General features: G+C 32.1%; 1 protein-coding gene across 1 annotated transcript; it reads left to right on the forward strand.

Annotated features, from left to right (window-relative positions):
* The first annotated feature begins 9,995 nt into the window (after positions 1-9,995).
* Positions 9,996-20,233, forward strand: LOC116132984 (protein LIKE COV 2-like). Its single transcript, XM_031418664.1, has 7 exons — positions 9,996-10,244; positions 12,237-12,289; positions 12,385-12,494; positions 13,499-13,666; positions 14,233-14,330; positions 18,732-18,858; positions 19,734-20,233. The coding sequence occupies exons 1-7, from the start codon at positions 10,128-10,130 to the stop codon at positions 19,832-19,834; spliced, it is 774 nt and encodes a 257-aa protein (XP_031274524.1). The 5' UTR covers positions 9,996-10,127; the 3' UTR covers positions 19,835-20,233.
* The last annotated feature ends 518 nt before the right edge of the window (positions 20,234-20,751 follow it).

Here is a 20,751-nt window from a genome sequence, read left to right on the forward strand (position 1 = left end):
AGGTCTTCAATTGCCTGCTTAAGAGTTTGGCATTCATCGGTATGATGCCCATATCCCGATGGTAACGGTAGTATTTCTTGTCGTTCCTTTTAGATGTCGATTTCTTCATAAGCTCTGGCTCTTCGAGCAAATAAGCTTCTTTTGACTTATCCAGAATAGCTGAAATTGATCCATTGAGTGGAGTAAATAGATCTCGATCACGATGAGGAACTTGGGCATAAGATTTCTTAGGCTCAAATCACTGTTTTTTTCCCTTTCTTTGATCACCATTAGCCCATTTACAATCAGATCTTCTACTACTCTCTCCTCGGTTTTCCTCCCTTTGATCGGGAGTGTTGGTTGAAGGCTTGGGGTAGTTGTGATTTAAAGTTGCCACTGAATTTTCTATTCTCAGATATTTTTCTATGAGATTGTAGAAGCGAGTGAGGAAAATATCATCCTCAGATTGTTGTTTCTTCCACAGGTTAGTTTGCCGGTGAACTCTAGCAATAATCACAGTCTGAACTGAATCTTTAGGTGTATTAGCCACCTTATTCAGTTACATGTGAAATATGTCAATGTAGGACAAGAGAGACACATTCCTCTCCTACCATATGTTCCTAAGGTAGCTTAGCGGCATTGAGAATTTCTTATTGGCCTGGAAATGTCTCAAAAATAACAAACTCATATATTGCCATCAGTTGATAGACTTTGGTGGAAGCGATCTGAACCAACGTTTGGCGTGGGCAGTCAGAGTTACTGTTAAACAATTTCATCAAGTTGGAAACTTGTTGAAGCTCCATGAGGTTGTTAAACTCATAGAGATGATCCTGCAAATCAGAATTCCCATTGAATGTTCTCATGTCAGGCATTCTCAATCTTGATGGGAGAAAAGCAGTCAAAACTGCTGGAGAAAAGGGAGACGCCTCAACGACTTGTCCTTGTTCATTCTGTTGAGCTCTAAGCTGATCCAAAGCTCATTGTAACTCCTCTATTTGAGGAAATGGGGCCCTCTAGGGATCACTTTCTACAATGTAGGTACGCTTCCTATGATTTCGATCAAGGAAAGATCGCAAGTCGAAACCTTCCTTGCCTTGGTCGGAGCCTTTGGCATGCCTTGACACATGTTGGTTGGAGCCCTGTGAAGGTACTGAATGGCTTAGAAAGTTCTCCCTACCTTCACGGTGGTTAGAATTGACTCGCAGACAGTGGGTACTTCCCTCATGATGATGGTCAGGACCATCATTCTGACGATGGTGGGAATCTCCTTACCGAGTACTCTTGTGGGGGTGCCCTTGCGATGTGGCGTCAGATGGCTCACGATGCGACATACTGTCAAGTCGCAAAGCTATAGGTATTCTCCCTGTCTCATGACCAATATTCGTTGGCCTTTTAGAGTCTTTCGGCCCATGCTTAGCCACTTGCTTTCCCTTTTCTTTGTGCGTTGTAGTGCGCGTGGTATAAGCTTTTGCTCGTTTCCACACTTTAGCGCAACCTACAAGCGTTTTTTGAGGTGACACTACCTTATCAGAATTGGGTGGCACGGCCTGATCCAAACGATCTAGCTTTTGGCTCATCGTTTGGAGGGTGTTGTTGAACCTTTCCAAATAATCCATGACAGTTGTTTCTGGCTAAGAAGTCGAGGGGTTGCCCACCGCAGTACTTTGGGGAAGTGGAGTTACATTGGGAGGAGTAATCTCCTAAACGCAGGGTGTCTCCTTGTTGTTGGTGCTAGTGTGATCGGTTTCAAGACCTTGAGCCATGAGTTTGCAGGTAAAACTTGGTTAGTTAAAAATACCGGATGAAGAGTTGATGTGAAACTTGCCTTCCTTCTAACGCCAAACTATTGATGCGTGATTTTGACACCAATGACCTTGCACGTGCAAAGTGCTAAGCAAGTCTTATAAATTACATGTCATTAACTTGAGAATTAGGATAAAGTTATAGGATAATAAGCAAAGACTAAATATTAAATGAGTCAGTGAGAATTTTATAATGGTTTGGATGCTTAAAGTGATTCCTACATCCACTGTTTTCTTTTATATAAGTGTTCTTGGTTTTTAGCCAAATTACAAGAGGTCGTGGTCACAAACAGTGAACAGAGGTACACAGACTTTGTATCCAGAGAGAATATTAAGCCAGTCTTTTTTTCGTAGGGTGTCTTTTCTATTTGTTGTTATGAAAATCAGAAATTTCGATTTTGTGAGGGGGAGTCCTCTATTTATAGTCGTTGAGTTCGAGGCAATGATTACATGTCTGCAAGTGGATAGGTGTCGTGCGAGTCCTACCTTGCGTCCCATTGGCTAATAACTAAAGAGATATTCTTAAATTATATGGGGCTTGGATAGTTATGCGGACCTCATTCATTCATAGACAAAACTTGAGCCTGTTGGGTTGATGAAAACCATATTCTCCCTGTCTTGGGGTGACGTGGTAGATCCTGAACGGCACAAAGTCTTCCTAAACTTTGATTGATGTTCGTTGATGCAAGCTTATGTCAGTTCTGATTTATTAGACATAACACATATATAAAAATATAATTTCAAAAAAAAAAAAACTGAAAAATTGTTAGAAAGAAGAAAAATCTGAAAATAAAAATTAAGAAAGTTAAAAAAAAAAAAAAGTTGCTAAGAATCGAACCGAATTTTTATTTTATTTTAATAACTGACTTTATTTTTATTAACCCTACAATTAATATAAACCAAACTAGGGGTGAAAAATACATTTAATAAAGCTTGGGTGGGAAAATGTTATTTAGTCTTGTTAAAATTATAAAGTCAAATAGTAAAGAATATTATACTATAATATTTTCGGAAACACACTTACTTCAAAAGTGAAACCTCCATTGGAATTGTAGAAATAAGATATGGGTTTAATGGTAATTTTCCAAATTGGTGAAGGTAATTTTATGCATTTGTAATTTAGGGGCGTAAGAAACATTAACCTTATAAAATATATTGTGGGAACCAACAAAAATGTTTTTTTTGCTGTTAAAACTAACGTTTGAATATAACAAGGGGTGCAAAAATGTTTTTCTCAAAGTTTATGGATGGGAATATAGCACTCACTCTTAGATTATTGGCCTAATAATGGGGGTAATTTTGGGTTAAGAGTTTAAAGTTTAAAGGATGGAAATTTATCGATCTGATTTTGGAGCTAACAATATAGATTCCAATTTTTAAAATCAATAGAGAAAGCAGTGAATAATACCATCAGTTTTAGGGAAGGGTGAGATTGTTGGTAGAAGTAGATTTGTGTAGAGATAGCAAAAACGTGGGTTTAAAAATGATTCATGGGAGTCTTATTTGATCCATATTTACTGTTCTAAGCATATACTTAAAAGTATTTACTTGGGAGTGGAATCCTTTTTTTTTTTTTTTATGACTAGGGTGTCTGGGTTAACTTGTGGGCATCTCAACTAATCTTTGGGACTTTAAAATTACCGATCGAGTAAGAGTTCCAATGACCACCCCCTATTAGGGACTGTGGGGACTCGAACTCTGGAGACCATGTTAGATTATTCTCCTACTCTTTTACTATAAAGAGAAGTCGAACTTCGGAGATCATGTTAGATCATCTTTTGTTCTTTTACAATTAGGTTACTCAATAGTGGTTAGGGAATAGAACCTTGAATTTAGGTTTTAAGCAAGATACAGTATTACGCGCACAAATTCAGATTTAGAGATCAAATTCTTATCTAAGGGGGTTGGGATATACGAGTGGTAATGCTTTAATAATTTGCGTTTTATTTTGACAAATTTAACCTTAGATAAAGTTATTATAAAAGGTACCATAAATTCTAAGTACACTCCTTTTTTTTTTTTTTTTTTCTTTAATAACATTTAAAACTCATTGTTTATCCTTTTTAAATTGTTTTAAAGAAAATAAAAAATAATCACTTTTCACTTCTCCATTGTATTTACGTTTTTTTAGCTAAATCCAAATATGATTTTCCACATCATAATATATATTTTTTTTTGTTTACAATTATTCACTCCAAGTATGTTTATTCTTCTTAAACTTGAGTTGTAAATTAATCCAATTTTTTTATTTAAAAAAAAAGGAAAATCTTCCAATTCAACAGATTATCACTTGAGTTGGAGATCAGAGAGTTATTACTTATTAGAGCTCTTTTAGGAATACATAACTTTGTACTTAACAATTCTTTGATATATGGAAGAAGTATAAAAAATATAGAAAATCCATTTAGTAATTAAGAATACAAAATCTTGAGTTTAGGAGACTAAAAAAAAAAAAAAAGAATTAATGTACAGATATTTACTATCCTATGTTTAAAAACAATTAAAAAAAAAAAGTAAAAATTTATTAATAGACAAAAATAAGACACTTAACAATATAAGACCGATTAATTTAACTTTATAAAGAGTATAGATGCAAATCTTTTTTATTATATGATGTAAAACTCAGAAGAGGCATTAAAAAATATTAATAGCCATTGAGAGAGAAACATGTGTCAAAGTCCAAACACACAGAGAAAAAACAGAAAAGGCAAAACTAAAATAGTAATATTAATACAGTAAAACATTATTATAGTGATACTATATATAAGAATAATCTCTATATAGTTATAAAAAATTATAGTTATAACTTGAAATAGTTATAAATAAAAATAAACTTCACATCGTAATAAGTTGTAATTTTTTTAATTTCCGTTTTAAGAAAGTTGCCTCCACACAGTAATAATTATTTGCATATTGCAAAAAAATATATGTTATGTTACATTAAAGGTTTAAGATGAAATAAAATATTTATTTAAAGTTGTTTAGGACAATAATTTACGCTTTAAAGTTATTACCATATCTTTTAACTTTGCAGGTACGTAATAACTCAATAGCATTGACAATTTTTTATTGAAACCAAAATATTTATGGTTTCTCAAGCATGTTTTCAATTTATTGGTATGAAACTTTTTGTATTTCAATACTATTATTCTCAGAATTATTTCTTTTCTCTTATTGTCTAGTTGCAGCAATGACTACTAAAACAATAAATTGAAATCTTATTATGTACTTCTAAAACATGAAATATAAAATAAGAAATCAAAACAGTAATTTTTATAACTACACTTCTGTTAAATTATAACATCTTTATAGTAATAAAGTAGTTTGACCCCACCATTATGACTATAGAGAGATTTTACTACTATAATAATAATAAGGAGATAAAAAAGACAAAAACCTAAGGGGTTGTTAGTTCTTTTATCATAAGCCTGAATGTAACTAATTTTAGTAGATTAAAATGTTTTAGGTTTTTTTGTAATATAAGTAAAAAGCTAAAGTATTTAGCTTTTATCTTAATACAAAAACATCTCAATCAATAATAATTTTATGTTGTCAACAATACCCTTATTAGATTTATATAATTTCAATTTTAAGTGTTCTCATGAAGATGTATTCTTATTTTGATTTTTTGCCTATATTATAAATGTCATATTTCTTTGAATATTTACAAACTTAAACAAAATAAATAGGAGATAATTGGGTGTGTTTAGTTTAATATTCCTATTCATATTCCTAAAATATTTGTTTGTTTAATTATTTAGGAAATATTAGTATATTTTTTAATTATTTTTAGACCCCTTAAGTTTATTAATTTCATTAAATACCCCTAGAAAAAGTTTAAAAATTAACAAAAACACCCCCACCCACCCATAGTTGTCAGATTTCGGTAATCATCGTCAGTGGTAGCTGAAATCTGTCACAACAGCCTACAAACGACTGGAACTGGCCGGTAATTCACTCGTCAGCGACGTCCAAAGAAATGACCATCATTGACGGTCAAAGACGGCCAAATCTTGGCCATCTTAACCGTCGTTGACCGACAACAACGGCCATATTTTTTGTCGTCGCTGACAGCCAGATCTGGACTTTTGCGGCCGTCGATGGCCGGAAAAGGCCATATAGATGCCCTACCTGCTAGATCCGACCGGTCTACGTCGTAAAGCCATTTTCTGACGGCGAAATCTGGCACTATGCGTGGGTGGGGGTGTTTTTGTCATTTTACAAAAAATTTATATATTGGGTGTTTAGTTAAATTAGCAAGCCTAGGGGGTTTTTTTTGTTAATTTTTAAATTTTACCTCGTAATACTCACCCTATTCAACTATCCAATATTATTCTCAAAATCCTATAAAAAAATAACAAAACAAACAAACCCATAAATGTCAAAACATTAGGAAATGGAGGTAAAGAAAATACCTATTTATGTCTAAAGGGGTAAATTTGGTATTAAGTGGGGTTTAAAAAGAGATTTTAAAATATAAGTAGTGTGTACTAAGTACAAATACGGGTTTGAGTAACATTCTTGCGGGTCTTCCTCAGATCCATGTTTAATGTTTGAGACATGGACTGTACATCATGGTTGTTAGTATCCTACGATACCTGATACGTATCATACGATACGATTCGATACAGATTGCCAACGATATATATCAGAGAGTGTATCCTAAATCTTTTGATACGTTGATATGTATCCTAAGATACGATAAGTATCCTTAAAAATATCGATATAGATCGATACAACTTTATTAATTTGTGCCAAATGCCCAAAACAAATTTCAGGTCGAAACCGGGTAACCCAACCCGATTCACTAAAACCTATCTAAATTTACTCATTTTGCATGGAGAAAGTGAAGAGAAATACGTGTTACCCATTTTACATGATAATAATAACATAAGTGGAGATATCATTGATCTTGGAAATGATATGAATGGTTGAGAGAAAATAATATAAATTCTTAATTTTGATTATGTAATACCATAATTTAAAGCCAATAATATCACAAAATTCTTTAATTAATTTTGGGAATGATATTAATTTTTTTAAAATTTTGATTATTTATTAATTTAAAAAAAAAAGCGTATCCTACGATTTGATACGATACGCGATACACAATTCAAAAAATTAGGTTTTCGATACACGATACGATACCCGATTTAACACCATGACTGTACATAGTGAAGAAATCATGGGTCTGTTCCTGGGCCTGGGCCTGGGCTTTTATAAGACTAGTATTTATAAATTCAGAATAGTATTTAAAAAAAAAAAATCAAAACTTAAATAGCTTTAGGGAGAAGAGTATAATATTTAAAAAAAAAAAAATTTAAAGAATAATTACCATTTTCAAATGTTATTTTAGAGTGGGTTTCACTAAAATTGTGGCATTTTCTCAACACTATAAATTATTCCAAGAGTATTTTTTATATAAGTCCCACCAAAATTCTTTATCTTTTATAAGTCACGTGTTTTAACAAAAAAAATTTAAATCAAATTAATTTTTCTAAACTACCCCTTCCATAATCTCTTATAGGATACCCAATAGTATTGATGGGAGGTTGCCAACGATATGTTTTGCATTGTAAAAAGTCGAAGGCAAAGATTTTAACTACACCATCAAAATTGTGATCGGACGATTTACCCAACAGTCTTAATAGCAAGATCAATAGTAACAATGTTTTGACATTGGGTAGGCCTCATATTTTAAAAAAAAATTATTAGTATACAGGCCATAAAAAATTGTTAATTAACATATATATATCCAAACTCACTTTCAGATTTTTTTTTTAAATAAGAACTATTATACATACTGTATATCTAGGTCTACAAAAAAACTTTTAAAAATAAGAACTATTATACATACTGTATATCTAGATCTCCAAAAAAACTTATTAATATATATATATATATATTCCAAGCCTACATCATATTAAAAATTTAAAACTCTCTTCAGTGTTTTTCTTCACAGATTTACTTGTTGTTTATGATTTTATCCCCAAATTTTTTACGCTCTCTTTTTCTTTCTCATGTTATTCGCTCTTAAAATTTTTGAAGACTAAAATTGTTAAATTTTCACTACTTAATATGTCATAATTAGCTCCGTTTTCTGTTTTATCGATTTTAGGTATGTGTATTGTTCATTTCAATTTAGTTTATTTAAGGATTTAATCATTTTTTTTTTCTTTTTGAGGTTTTTTATTCTAATTTGAGAGAAAAATATATTAATCTTGTGAGTTTATTTTGTATTTTCTGTCTAAAAATGAATATGCTTCCTCAAATTGAAACCTTAACTATATTTTAAAGGACGTTATTCTCCATCTTTCACCTACCACTTTTCTACATTTTAAACGTCACCGTTTAGTTGTTCAAAATTATTAAAGAAATTTGAGTTACTATATATGTTTATACTAAAAAAAATTCTCTTCTTTTATTAATTCATATTAAAAGTCAACGTAATATTGACTTGATTTAAGTTTTCGTTGACTTTAGCTTAATTAGGCTAGATTTGATCAATACTATGAAAATTTATATTGTAATATTTGAAAGCCAAAAATAAAAATATCAAAAGAAGGTTTTGTTCAAGGTTTACTCAACACTTTTACTCAAAATTTTGCTTCTCATAGATTTATTCAAGTAAGAAAATATTGTGTTATTGTATATTCTTTTTTCTTAGGTTCTTAATATTGTATTATTTTTTTAATTAAGGTTTAGTGATTTTTTAATGTTTTCACTAGTTATTTGGCAAATAATGACGGAGCCGCGGAGGCACCCTCTTGATAAAAATCTTGGATCCGCCACTGGTTAGACATGCTAATTTATCAAGTTAATTTAATTTTTTATTTTATATTGTATTGTTGAATATCAATTATAAACCATATTTTAAATGATAAAAGGAGCATGTGGTTGCTTCAATATTCAGTATCTGCCTTCTGGCATTATCCTATCAAATGGAATCTCTTACTCTCTAAATGTAACCGTATTAGATCTAATACAATTGTCAACACCCCTTTGATTTAGACTTAATCAAGTTAAATTCCATATATTTTAGAAACTAAAAGACACCCCCCAAATCTAACTAGAATTAGAATTACTACAAAGTACCATATGCTTGCTTGAATTTTCAATACATCCCTTATGAGTTCCGAGGCTTTGGCGTTGTCCAATCAAATAAGGCTTTAGCTCTCTAAGGGTTCGTTTGGTACAGTTCTTTAAGGTAAAACTTATAGAATTATATAGAAGAAAATGATCTAAATTGAATTAAAAAAATAATAATATCAAGCGTTTGTAATTTTAAATCATCAAAAACATACAAATATTTATCATATGAATTCTTTAATATATGTGATTTTCTTTTCTTTTTGTAAATAAAATGTATTGAGATAATTAATTTTTTTATCAGTTTGTGGACTTAATTAAGGTTAGACATTAATATAACTCAGACAAGAAAAGTGTAAAGTTTAATTAATAACATTTTAATACATTAATGTGTATGGGAGAAACTCAAATTTTAGACTTCACCAAATAAACGTAAATCCTTTTATACAATTACCCATATGGTTTTCTTAATTTACAATCAAAACCACTGAGACTGTTTTAAAAAATGCCACAAGCAACATCTATGTTTGTTAATAAATAAATTTAACATTTTAATACATTAATGTTTATGGGAGAAACTCAAATTTTATTTTCTTTTTGTAAATAAAATATGAGATCACATAGGAATATTATTATGAGGGTATATAACTTTACTGAATTATCAAACAGAGAACAAAAATTTTAGGAATATTTAATTATGTAATTAAAGAATAACATAAATACCCCTAAAATAAAATAAAAAGAATAATTTTTTTTATTTCTACTAATTTTTCCAGTTTTTATATTTTCAAAGGTCTTTTTGTTTTTTAAATTTAAATTTCATTTATTCAAATAAAATTTGTATTTAATATTTTTAGATTTTAGGGGTACCTGTGTCATTTTGCATACACAGTTAAATAATATATGGTAAAACACTGTTAAGTGTCTTTTAATTGATATTTTTGAAATTTATATCCTTTAATGGGAATTTAGTAAACGTGTGTACGTCAGTGACAGTTTCCGGATAAAGATAATACACCTAAATGTTGGCATGGACCTATAAGTCCGAATATTTTGAAAATTAACAATAATACCCCGAAACTAACCACCATCTTGATTGTAGCCTTTGGGTTTCCATGTAAGTCTCTCTCTCTCCCACCTCGCCACGCAAATTTCTCCTTCACTCTCTTCTCACTCTCTCTCTCTCTCTCTCTTTCTCTTACACTCTCCTTCACTTTCCGTTCAGTCGAGATTTACTGATTCGATTTTCTCGAGCAAATGGCGGAAGAGAAAGAGTCAACGTCGATTCCACTTAGTCAAGCTGAAAATGGCGGCGAAGATCCCGAAGATCCCGTCAAGTCTCCCCCTACTTCTTCATCTTCCTCCACTCGTCAGGTTCAATATCCGCCCTTCATTTTCCTTTTACTTCGGATTTTTCTCCATCGCTGGATCTGTATTTTCGCGCCACGATCTCGGATCTTGTTTGTTATTTAAATTGATTTGGAGTTTTGGGACAATAACTTCTCGAATGTAGGTTAAAATTTAGGGAAACGGTACCGTAATGCTGGCACCGGTACGGTTACTGAAATTAAAAGGTTACTGTAATATAGTTTTAGTAAATATTATTAATTAAAGCAGTTAAATTGATTAATAGTGTTTTTACTCAAGTATTTAAAACTGTTAATAGGATAATCTTAGTATCAGTGTATTATGATTCATTCAATTTATTGTTGAAAGTTAGCTTCGTATTCAATTTCAAATGTTATGAATCGCTAAGTAATTACAAAGGAAAATAGTTAATACTGTAAGTAAAAATATAAATTAAGAAATGCAACAACAAATATATGCAATGTCATATCAATGAAATTAAGAAAAAAATTGATTGATATGTGTAAGCCACAACTCATACAGAAATGTCATGTTGATAACATTGCAATGTCGTATTATTGATGTTCATATTATTTAATTTAGGAATAATAACATATGAATTATATTTAGTTTAGTGATATACAATGTGTGAGTGGTAACGGTTATCATTTTGATGTGTCAATAGCCTAGTGATATCACCTGAGCTCTAACATTGGGGTATCGGTCTTTCTGCTGGATTGTTGGATATGGATCACCTCAACTTGTTTTGAAAATTTTCATATGTATCCAAGAATATTTAAAACCCAAGCGTTGGTATTCCTTTGTATCAACGAATTTCTTCCTTTAGGGTACTCATGAAAGGAAAATATTGTGGAGTGAAATGCCAAAGCATCAAAATATGGGAAAAGCTATTTATTTTTGGTAGTAACTAGAAAAATGAATTCGGGATAACATTTAACTTGGAATATTGTACTTACAAAAAGTATAACATATATTGATAACAAAATATGATGTTGCAAGCTAATGTTGGATCATGAAAGTATGACATTGGTTATTATAAGTGTGAAATTTAATTTATTAAAATTTTCCTGTAGAATTGGTATTGTAGAGGCTTGTATGTTTCTCTGTACTGTTGTTGTGTCTTAGGGTATGTAGGATTTAGGTAGTGAGGTGCTATCTATAGAGATGCTTGCTTCAGTGACCTACGGATGCTGATCCAATGCATCTGCCCTAATGATTGTGAAAACAACTTATGACCATTTTTGTGATAACTCCTTTGACTGGAATGATATGCTTGGAATCATCCTGTGCATTAATTTTATAGGAAACTATGAAACTTCTTTTAAGGTATGCACTTACGAAGGACTAGCCTTTTAAATAAAAAAAATGTACGGACAGTATACTAGGAACTTCCAGGAAACATCAACAGAGCAGAAAGCCTACTGTAATTTCCGAACTCTGAAAAATTATACCCAAATCGACATGTACTGACTACCCCAGAACCCTCTCCCAATTTTAAGGAATGAAAAAAAAAAAAAAAGAAGAATCTTGAAAGTCTTTGAAACTGAAGCCCGAAGGGAGGATGCATGTCGAACTCTATCCCACTAACAGTGGATGTTTTCCTCCATCATATTAAAAAATTCTTTTATTTGTTTTCTGCCAAATCCCCCAAAAAATGGGCATTACAGCTCAACTTCATAATTTTTTTTTTATCTTTTTTACCTCTATCAGAAGCATCCAAAAAATCTTTAAACAAGAATTTGTTCTTGGAATAGCAGTTAGTACTTATTCAGTCATATAAGATATTCTTATGAAAACACACAAATACTCTTACACATACTAATAATACGTGATCATCTACGGAAATAAATTATGTATTTGGCGCTTGGCTTGAGCTTATTGGCTATGCTGCTCTAGAATTCAAGATTATTTAATCTTATATTGAAATTTTCTTTTATGGTCAATGTGAGATACTACTAGCTTCTACATATGATGGTTCTATTTCTTTTATCTGTTCAGGCTTGCTGTTTTGTTCTCCAGAGTTGGATCTCAAAGAAGTTCATGACTGGATGGTGCTGAGCTTAGCTACTTCCTAATATGTTCTAAATGTTTACTTGTATATTTTGATCTTTCAAGTCTGATATTTCATTTTCTTCTGATATTGCAGTGTAGTTCTTTTCCCTGTGGCAGTTACATTTTTTGTGACGTGGTGGTTTATTCAGTTTGTTGATGGTTTCTTCAGTCCAATGTATGAGCGGCTGGGCATTGATATATTTGGTAAGTTATAATTGCATTATTTGTGACCTTTTCCTTGTCTGCAGTTCTGAAGTGTGGCTAAGGCTATATCAATACTTTTTATATTCATCTTTTCAGATATATATTATTTGTTTGCACTGTTAACATAGATGGCTGTAAAAGAAGCACAGATCATAAAGGAATGCCTAAATGCATATTTGTAGAGAATTTATGGAAGAATAAAGCTTATTTGTGGTGAACTTTTGAGTACCATTTTGTTCTGATCCAGAAAAAAGGAAGACTTTTTTCTAAATCCATTCATCCTGAATATTCCAGGCCTCATAAATGTAATGTTGGTATTTGGGCGTGATTTGAAACGTCTAATATCCTTTTAGATATTATATGGTGATTTGGATGGAAAGGAACAAAAGAATCTTTATAAGATCCCATAGAAGAAGAGATCTGTTTTTTGTGGGACATAGTTTGTATGCTGGCTTTTTTTTGTGTGTTTTTGTTACTAAAAAATTCCAGGGTTGTTCTTTTTCTTTATTCTGGAAATTTGGGAGGTGGAGCTATGCTAAAGCTAAGGGCTGAATTATATATAGATAATATACTGTCAATATAGTATGTTCCACCAACTCTTTAATCAATTTCCACAAGCCGGGTGATATTGAAACTTCAAATTATTTTTTGGGAGTCTAAAGATTTAAAACAAGATGGAAATGCCTTACTTAAGTTAAACATCATTATTGTCCAAATTCTATGCTTTACTGCTGTAAAACAAACTGTAATTGAAGGTTGTCTCTGAATTTCTTCCTCTTTTTTATAGGTGTCCAACAAAGCCATTGATGTGCAAAGATATTTGGTTTATGCTTATATAATAAAAATGAAATGATAACATTTTGGAATAGGTGTAGATCTGTTGCTTTTATGTTTTCTAGTTTGTGGTCTTTCTTATCGGGTACTAATAAGTGATGATTTTCTCATTAAGCCCAAATTGTTCATATTTGTGGACACACTCTCAAGGTACTTGGTCTGTATTGCAGGACTTGGATTTGTTACTTCCCTGGTATTTGTATTCCTTGTTGGTGTATTTGTTTCGTCTTGGTTGGGCTCCACAGTTTTCTGGGTTGGGGAATGGTTTATTAAGCGCATGCCCTTTATGAAGCATATATACTCAGCTTCCAAACAAATTAGTTCTGCGATATCTCCAGGTTACTCCTCATCAATTGTTTTTATTTTTGCTTGTCAATCTGGTTGTAGAAAGGAATTCGCAAATGCACTAATACTTCCATACCCATCTTCTTGGGTAGGATTCACTGGGGTACTCGTGCACTTTTTAGGATTGGATGTGACAACTGGCAACTCTATCAATAAGTTGTTTATGGATTACTATAGGAGCATGCAGACTCATATATTCTGTTTATTTGTAGATGACTGTCTATAATCAAGCCGGTAGTCTATTTATATTTTTGATAAAAGCACATCTTATTGTCTCTGGAACTTATCATCATAGATTCTGCATGTTGCTGTGGGTTGAACCTTGATGTTGCTAAATTTCTTTTAAGTCCTCATAGACTTGAAAATTTCAGTCTAATAATGTGTATTTTCCGATTTCTTAAGCTGGTAACTTTTAATTAATGATCAGATGATGGATTTGGCAGTGTAGTATATTCTGCATATTTTATAATCACACGTCAGATATTTTTGTCATTCATATTTTAACTTATGGGGCTGGATATAAACTGATATGATTATGATACCTTTATCTTCTGTATAGATCAAAATACTACAGCTTTCAAAGAGGTAGCAATTATCCGTCATCCACGTGTTGGTGAATATGCATTTGGTTTTATAACATCAACAGTTACCCTTCAGGTACTTCTGGTTAATGTCATTCAATCTTCTCCTGTTTGAAAGTATATTTTTAAAACCGTTATGCACTTCTTCCTTTTCTACAATATGTAGTGTTGTTTATTTATAGTTTGTGTTGCAAAGACTTTGTTTAGTGTTGTCTTTGATCCTGAGTCTGCTTTGCAGGTGCATAAGCAACCAGGATTAGAAATATATAACTGTCTAATTGATTTACAACAAACAACATATGTAATTGTGCATGTATTTTGAGGTAGGCAATATTTTGGAAAGATGAACTAGAAAAGTGTCAATTGTGCTGCAAATAAGCCAAGCCAAGTGAGTTGGGACCATCTTCAGAGTTGGCTCGGTAAAGCATGAAGCATGTTGAAATTCGACTCAATTTTGGCTTGAGCTCAACCAACCATGTTTAAGCTTGGCTTGGTTAATTTTCAGACACAGTGCACCATACATAACTTTTTAGTAGCCATTGATTCTTGTAGTAACAATAGTAGTATAAACATTAAAGCTGAGAAAAGATTAATTTTCAAAATTTACTCTGTTTTGGTAATTTTGCATGCTTCTCTATCCATAGCCAATTAAATGGGCAAATGGGATCTAAAATTCAGTCGATTAGACTGATCAACTGAACTGACTGTTGGTGTCAATATTTTTTTGACATCTCCTTGTGATGCTGCTCAAACTTTATATTCATCTCCTTGTTATAGTCCTAGCTTTTCAGTTTTTAAAATTGTGATTTTGTTTTTGTGTTTAGTAGTTTTAAAATGGAAGTTGGAAGCTTTAGTCTCTATTGTTTTGTTCTAGTTTACTGAGGCAGTATGATTTAGACGTATGGGCTGGGCTTTTTTTGTTTTGAAATTCATGTTGAACTATTCAACTTGGTATCTAATATCAATGGCATAGTAGTGAAGAGAGGAAAAAATATCTTATTTTTGGTATTATGGTTTTGTACATGAAATTTTGGTTAATCACTAGTGACTGTTTTTTGTAGAAAGAAAATCCATCTTTCCACTTGTTTTGCTTGCTGATGTGGCTGGCAGTAGCAATTTTGTTGTATATCTTGATATAATGTGTTTCATCTGATTTCAAAGGACCAGTGGTCAAAGTACCAAATAAGTGGATACATTTCTTTATAATAGGCTGATTGATAGTGTGTTTTTTTCTTTCTTTTTTTCCTTACACAGTCGCAAATCTCCGTTGCTAAATAAAACTTGCACGCACACTCTCACAAGGGTTAGGCTATGTCAATTTAAATTGTTGACTTAAATTGTGACATCAATTCATTGCTGTCGCATCTATTGCAATCCAATAATCTANTGGTATTATGGTTTTGTACATGAAATTTTGGTTAATCACTAGTGACTGTTTTTTGTAGAAAGAAAATCCATCTTTCCACTTGTTTTGCTTGCTGATGTGGCTGGCAGTAGCAATTTTGTTGTCTATCTTGATATAATGTGTTTGATCTGATTTCAAAGGACCAGTGGTCAAAGTACCAAATAAGTGGATACATTTCTTTATAATAGGCTGATTGATAGTGTGTTTTTTTCTTTCTTTTTTTCCTTACACAGTCGCAAATCTCCGTTGCTAAATAAAACTTGCACGCACACTCTCACAAGGGTTAGGCTATGTCAATTTAAATTGTTGACTTAAATTGTGACATCAATTCATTGCTGTCGCATCTATTGCAATCCAATAATCTAGAACTTATATGCTTAAAGATAACCATGTTTGACTCCTTGCACGAAATAACTGGATTGCAAGGGATAATGGTTAAAAATTTATGTCAACATTTTAAGTTATTAGTTTAACCAAATATATAAATACACACACTATGGGTCTCACATCTAGTTTCCTGGTAGCAATTGCTCAGGGGCCACCAGCTTAGTTAATGTGGAAGGGATTATGCATGTCAACAATAAGATATTAAATTCCGATCATGACATGGAGTTTTGGTGAAGAATGTATTTGTCATTTTTATAGATGTGAAATAAAGGTGGAATATATTATCTGTAAAAGTAAATGTAACCTAAATAGTGTAATCATGCAAGATATCTTATGTAATAAAAGAATATGTAATAGTGTTTACGGTATGGTAGGTGTTTGTCTGTATCAAAGTCCCTTTTTTTTTTTTTATTTGTTTTTTTTTTATGGGAGGCTTGTGCAAGTGTTAAGGCCATAATAGTGTGAGAGCCTGAGTTCCTGTTCAAGAATTAATCTCATGGTTCTTAAAGTGGTTGTAATGTTTTTGTTAGTAATAAAAAGTGTTTTTGTATGTTGACTTGTACATTTTTTTTTGGTTGACTTTGTTTAGTTTTTTCTCCTCGTCATTTTGGGATGATCTAGCTTTTTTAGTAGATATCTTGAAGGAGTCTATGGCTTAATACTAGTTCAAACCTCCTTATTTAGAGAGTGGTACTCAAACATAAAGAAATACATATTACACCATTTTATGCTATTATGTATTTCCATACCATGCAAAATTTCTTGCATCATTGCACTTTTAAGTCATGTTTACTTTTACATTAGAATATATTTCACCTTTATTTTACATATAATAATCGTGGCAAATATATTCTCCTTTAGTGAAATCTCTAGGTCATGATGGAGATCGAACTTCTCATTCATGTGCATAATTCTTTTTGCAATAGTTGTCTTAACATTGCCCCGAGGGCACATGTTAAGACCACTAAATGACAAAAAATTGATCATATCGATACATTATAAATGTGTGTGTGTGTGTGTGTTTTTTCAAAAAGTGTATTGAGATAATAAAAAAAATTGTTTTTTAGTGATCTTATAGTGTGTCCTTGGGGCATTGTGAAGACAACCCTTTTTCAGAAGCAAATTAAAGAATTTGACTTCCGAAGAAGGGGAGCAGTTTTGTCGTTTATCAAGACTATGGTAGTTCTCCTGCTTTCACTACATCTTGACTAGTAGATACTAGAGCAACAATTTCTATGTTCTGAAGTATCTCTTTACGACCAGAATTCTGGACACCCTCTAGGGTTGTATCTGGTTCAACATCATATGTTCTTTAGTAAATATGAAGACAGACACATAGAGCATTTGAGTCTATTTCAACTACCTGATATCATGCATTCATTTTTAATAGTACAATTTCTTAAATAATGCTCACTTTAGTAAATAAAATTTTGAGTTTTCATTAAAGATTCGAGAAGTTGAGTTTTCTTCAAAATTTTGTCAAAATGTCTCTCACGTTAGAGTGCAGACCATTTCAGCACCATAGTTTCATTACAAAAATTCAACAACAGTGGGAATCATAAAGAAATTGGTATTTGCAAAGATCATGCCTAGAGAAAATGATTGACCGTTTTCTGATGATAGAAAGTAAGGTGGTAGGTAAGGAAGAAAGTGAACTATTTTTTAAAATTCAGTAATGCTAAACATACAAAGTCAGGATCCCAACTTTGTATCCTAACTCATGTGGTGGTTGATTTGACAGCATTTACGGAATTATAGGATGATGGGTTAAGTGAATTAACTAGTCAAATCAACTGTCACATGGGTTGGGATACAAAAGTAGGATCCCAACTTTGTATGTTTACCCTTAAAAATTTATATTAATTAAATAATGCATGACGTTCGGGAACAGTAAATGCTACCTCTCTTGCACAAGAGTTGGGAGGTATCTTGCCCAAATTTTCTATCCATCAGCCTTCATTTTACATGTAGTAATTTAAACTTCTAGCATTTGTATTTTCCTATGGTGAGAAGTGCAGTTGCGGAAACTATGTACATTTTGGGAGATCGGATATGATACCTATTAATGTTTCCCTCATGCAGAATCTGCATATTTGCAAAATCTGGATCAACAACTCTCTAATAAAGAATTGTTGAAAGACAAAATTTTGTTAAACTCTTTACGTAGAATTTACATGAGTGCTTATTGTTTTAGCAAAGTTTTGTCTTTTAAATTTTTTTTGCATAGGACTTTGTTCGTCCTGATGAAGAATATAGGATCCTATGGTAGTTTCCCTAGCTTTGGATTGAGAATAAAAATGTTGAAAGTGATAGAAAGTGTCAATCTAGTTGATTATTCCTAACAATGAGATATTTATAATACAAGGGGGAGAGAAGATTTTTCCTATACCAAAACCACTTTTGTTGATCGGGCCTATGCTGACATTGGAGGGTATTTAGGAGCCAAGCTTAGGACAAAGACTATGTTCATTTTTTGCCTCTTTAAGAAAATTATGTGAATTTCACAACTTTTTCTAAAATGTGATGATTATAATTGTTTATTCTTTACGTTAAGTTCCCGCACAGGCAATTTCTTTGCTTGAGGTGGTTAGTTTTGTGATTGGACTGTCTTACTACATTCAATGTTTATGATATCTGTTTCATTAACTTTTGCTGTCAACTGTATTTGTCTGCCGATTACTGCAGAAAGACAATGAAGATGAGGAATTATGCAGTGTTTTCGTCCCAACAAACCATCTGTACATCGGTGATATTCTCCTGGTTAACTCTAAAGAGATCATAAGACCGAATCTTTCTATTAGAGAGGGAATTGGTATGGTTTCCTTTTGCCCTAGTTATTGTATTATGTAATCAACTAAGACTGCTCTGTTTCAATGGCACCCTTTTTTCTTAATGTGTGTATATATATATATGTATATATATACATGGTTGGCATATCATAATTTTTTTTTTTATTTCAAAATTTTATCACCATAAAATAACTATATATCTAATGCAATCCACTGGTTGAAAGAGTTGCTGAATCAGTATTAGAAAAACTACTTTTTTAACTTCCTTCTCTCAACCATCAGAGTGGATTAGATGTATGGTTGTCAATTTGTGTCTAAATTTGAAGTAAAAAGAATTCAAGTTATTATTGCCAGCCCATAAATTAATATATGTAAGTTTTATTATAAAGGAAGCAACATACATTGTATTAATAGAAAAAGGAGATACAAAATGTGAACTGGAGGTCCACGGGAGATTTTTTGTGTATATGACATCCAGTTTTATTATCTAAACAATACATTTCTTTTGTGTAAGTTTTAGAAGCTAAAAATTAGTCGGAAATATAGCCATATTACTCCGTAACAACATTACTAGTTGAAAATTATGTAAAATCCTTTTTGCAATCTTTTACTGATTTTATTTCCTACTAATGCTGTATTGAAAATCAATAAGCCATACTTGCATATGAAAATTATATCAGCAGTCAAGCTAGTCTTTAGATGCTCATTTGAAGGATCCTTTTAATGAGTCAGTTCCCAGACTAAATCGAAGAGATGAGTATATATGCCTAAAGTAAAAAGTTACTCATTGTTAATCACCGATGATGTCCTGTTTCTTGAAACAGAATTCTGGATGTCATATCATGCTATGCCGTTTTCAGGGCATCTATTTTATTCTTACATTTTCTCTATAATGCAGAGATCATTGTTTCTGGAGGTATGACAATGCCGCAAGTCATATCCCCTATAGAAAGAATCGCTCGACAGGGTGAAAGAATCCCATTAAACAGAATAATGTGATGGCATCTCAGAAGACAAAGACGCTCATCAATCAACTCTGTAATTACTCTTATACTCTACATCTGTGCAAGTATGGAAACCGTTTATAGTCAGAGAAAGCATCAGATTAGGTCATTTTCTTATAGTAGAGTATGAAATCACACTTCCTGCTCGATTTGGTTTTGTTATCACTGTAATACATTCGTTTTGTTGTTCACCATGTCAGGTTGCGCTGTTCGTGCAACTGTATACTGTAAGAAGAGCTTAAAAAAATTTCACATGAATTATTTTGTATGTATTTTAGAGAGAGACAATATTCGGTTAGTGTAGCTATGGCTTATGTAAAATCTGTAAAACTTACTGGGTTTTCAGTTTCATAAATATTGATGTGAATGTTAGTTAAAAGCAAATTGTACTCTTCGATTTTCTTTTAGAGATTTTCTAGATTTATGAATTGGTAAGTTGGCAATAGAAATATGCAAACAAATTGAGTGAGTTGTTTGTAAACTATGTTGTAGAGTAGGGCTGTAAGCGAGCTGGGTTCGACTTGACTTTTGTCGAGCTGAGCTATGAACCACCCACTACTCGGCTCGATAGGCTTGTGAATGGCTCGAAAGGGTATAAGTGTTATTTTTTTAAGTAGCAGGGGGTTATATGTAATTTACTATATCCTATATAAATTATTCCACTTCCTAAACCATATCTTGTTTCTCAGCCGACACTTTCTCCTTCTCTTTTCTTCATCTTTTTCCTCGTCCCTCTTTCTTCTCCTCCTTTTTCCTTCTTCACCTTTCTTCCATCTCTTTCCTTATCTTTCTTTGCTTTTCTTCTCTTTTCTTTTCTCTCCTCTTCTCTTTTCTTCTCTCTCTCACGGTCGGTGGAATTTTGAGTCATATATTTGCGGCTGTTTGGCTTTGGATTTGATGATGGTTGGTGAC

Source organism: Pistacia vera, unplaced genomic scaffold (genome assembly GCF_008641045.1).
Source record: "Pistacia vera cultivar Batoury unplaced genomic scaffold, PisVer_v2 Contig264, whole genome shotgun sequence".
Taxonomy (NCBI): Eukaryota; Viridiplantae; Streptophyta; class Magnoliopsida; order Sapindales; family Anacardiaceae; genus Pistacia; species Pistacia vera.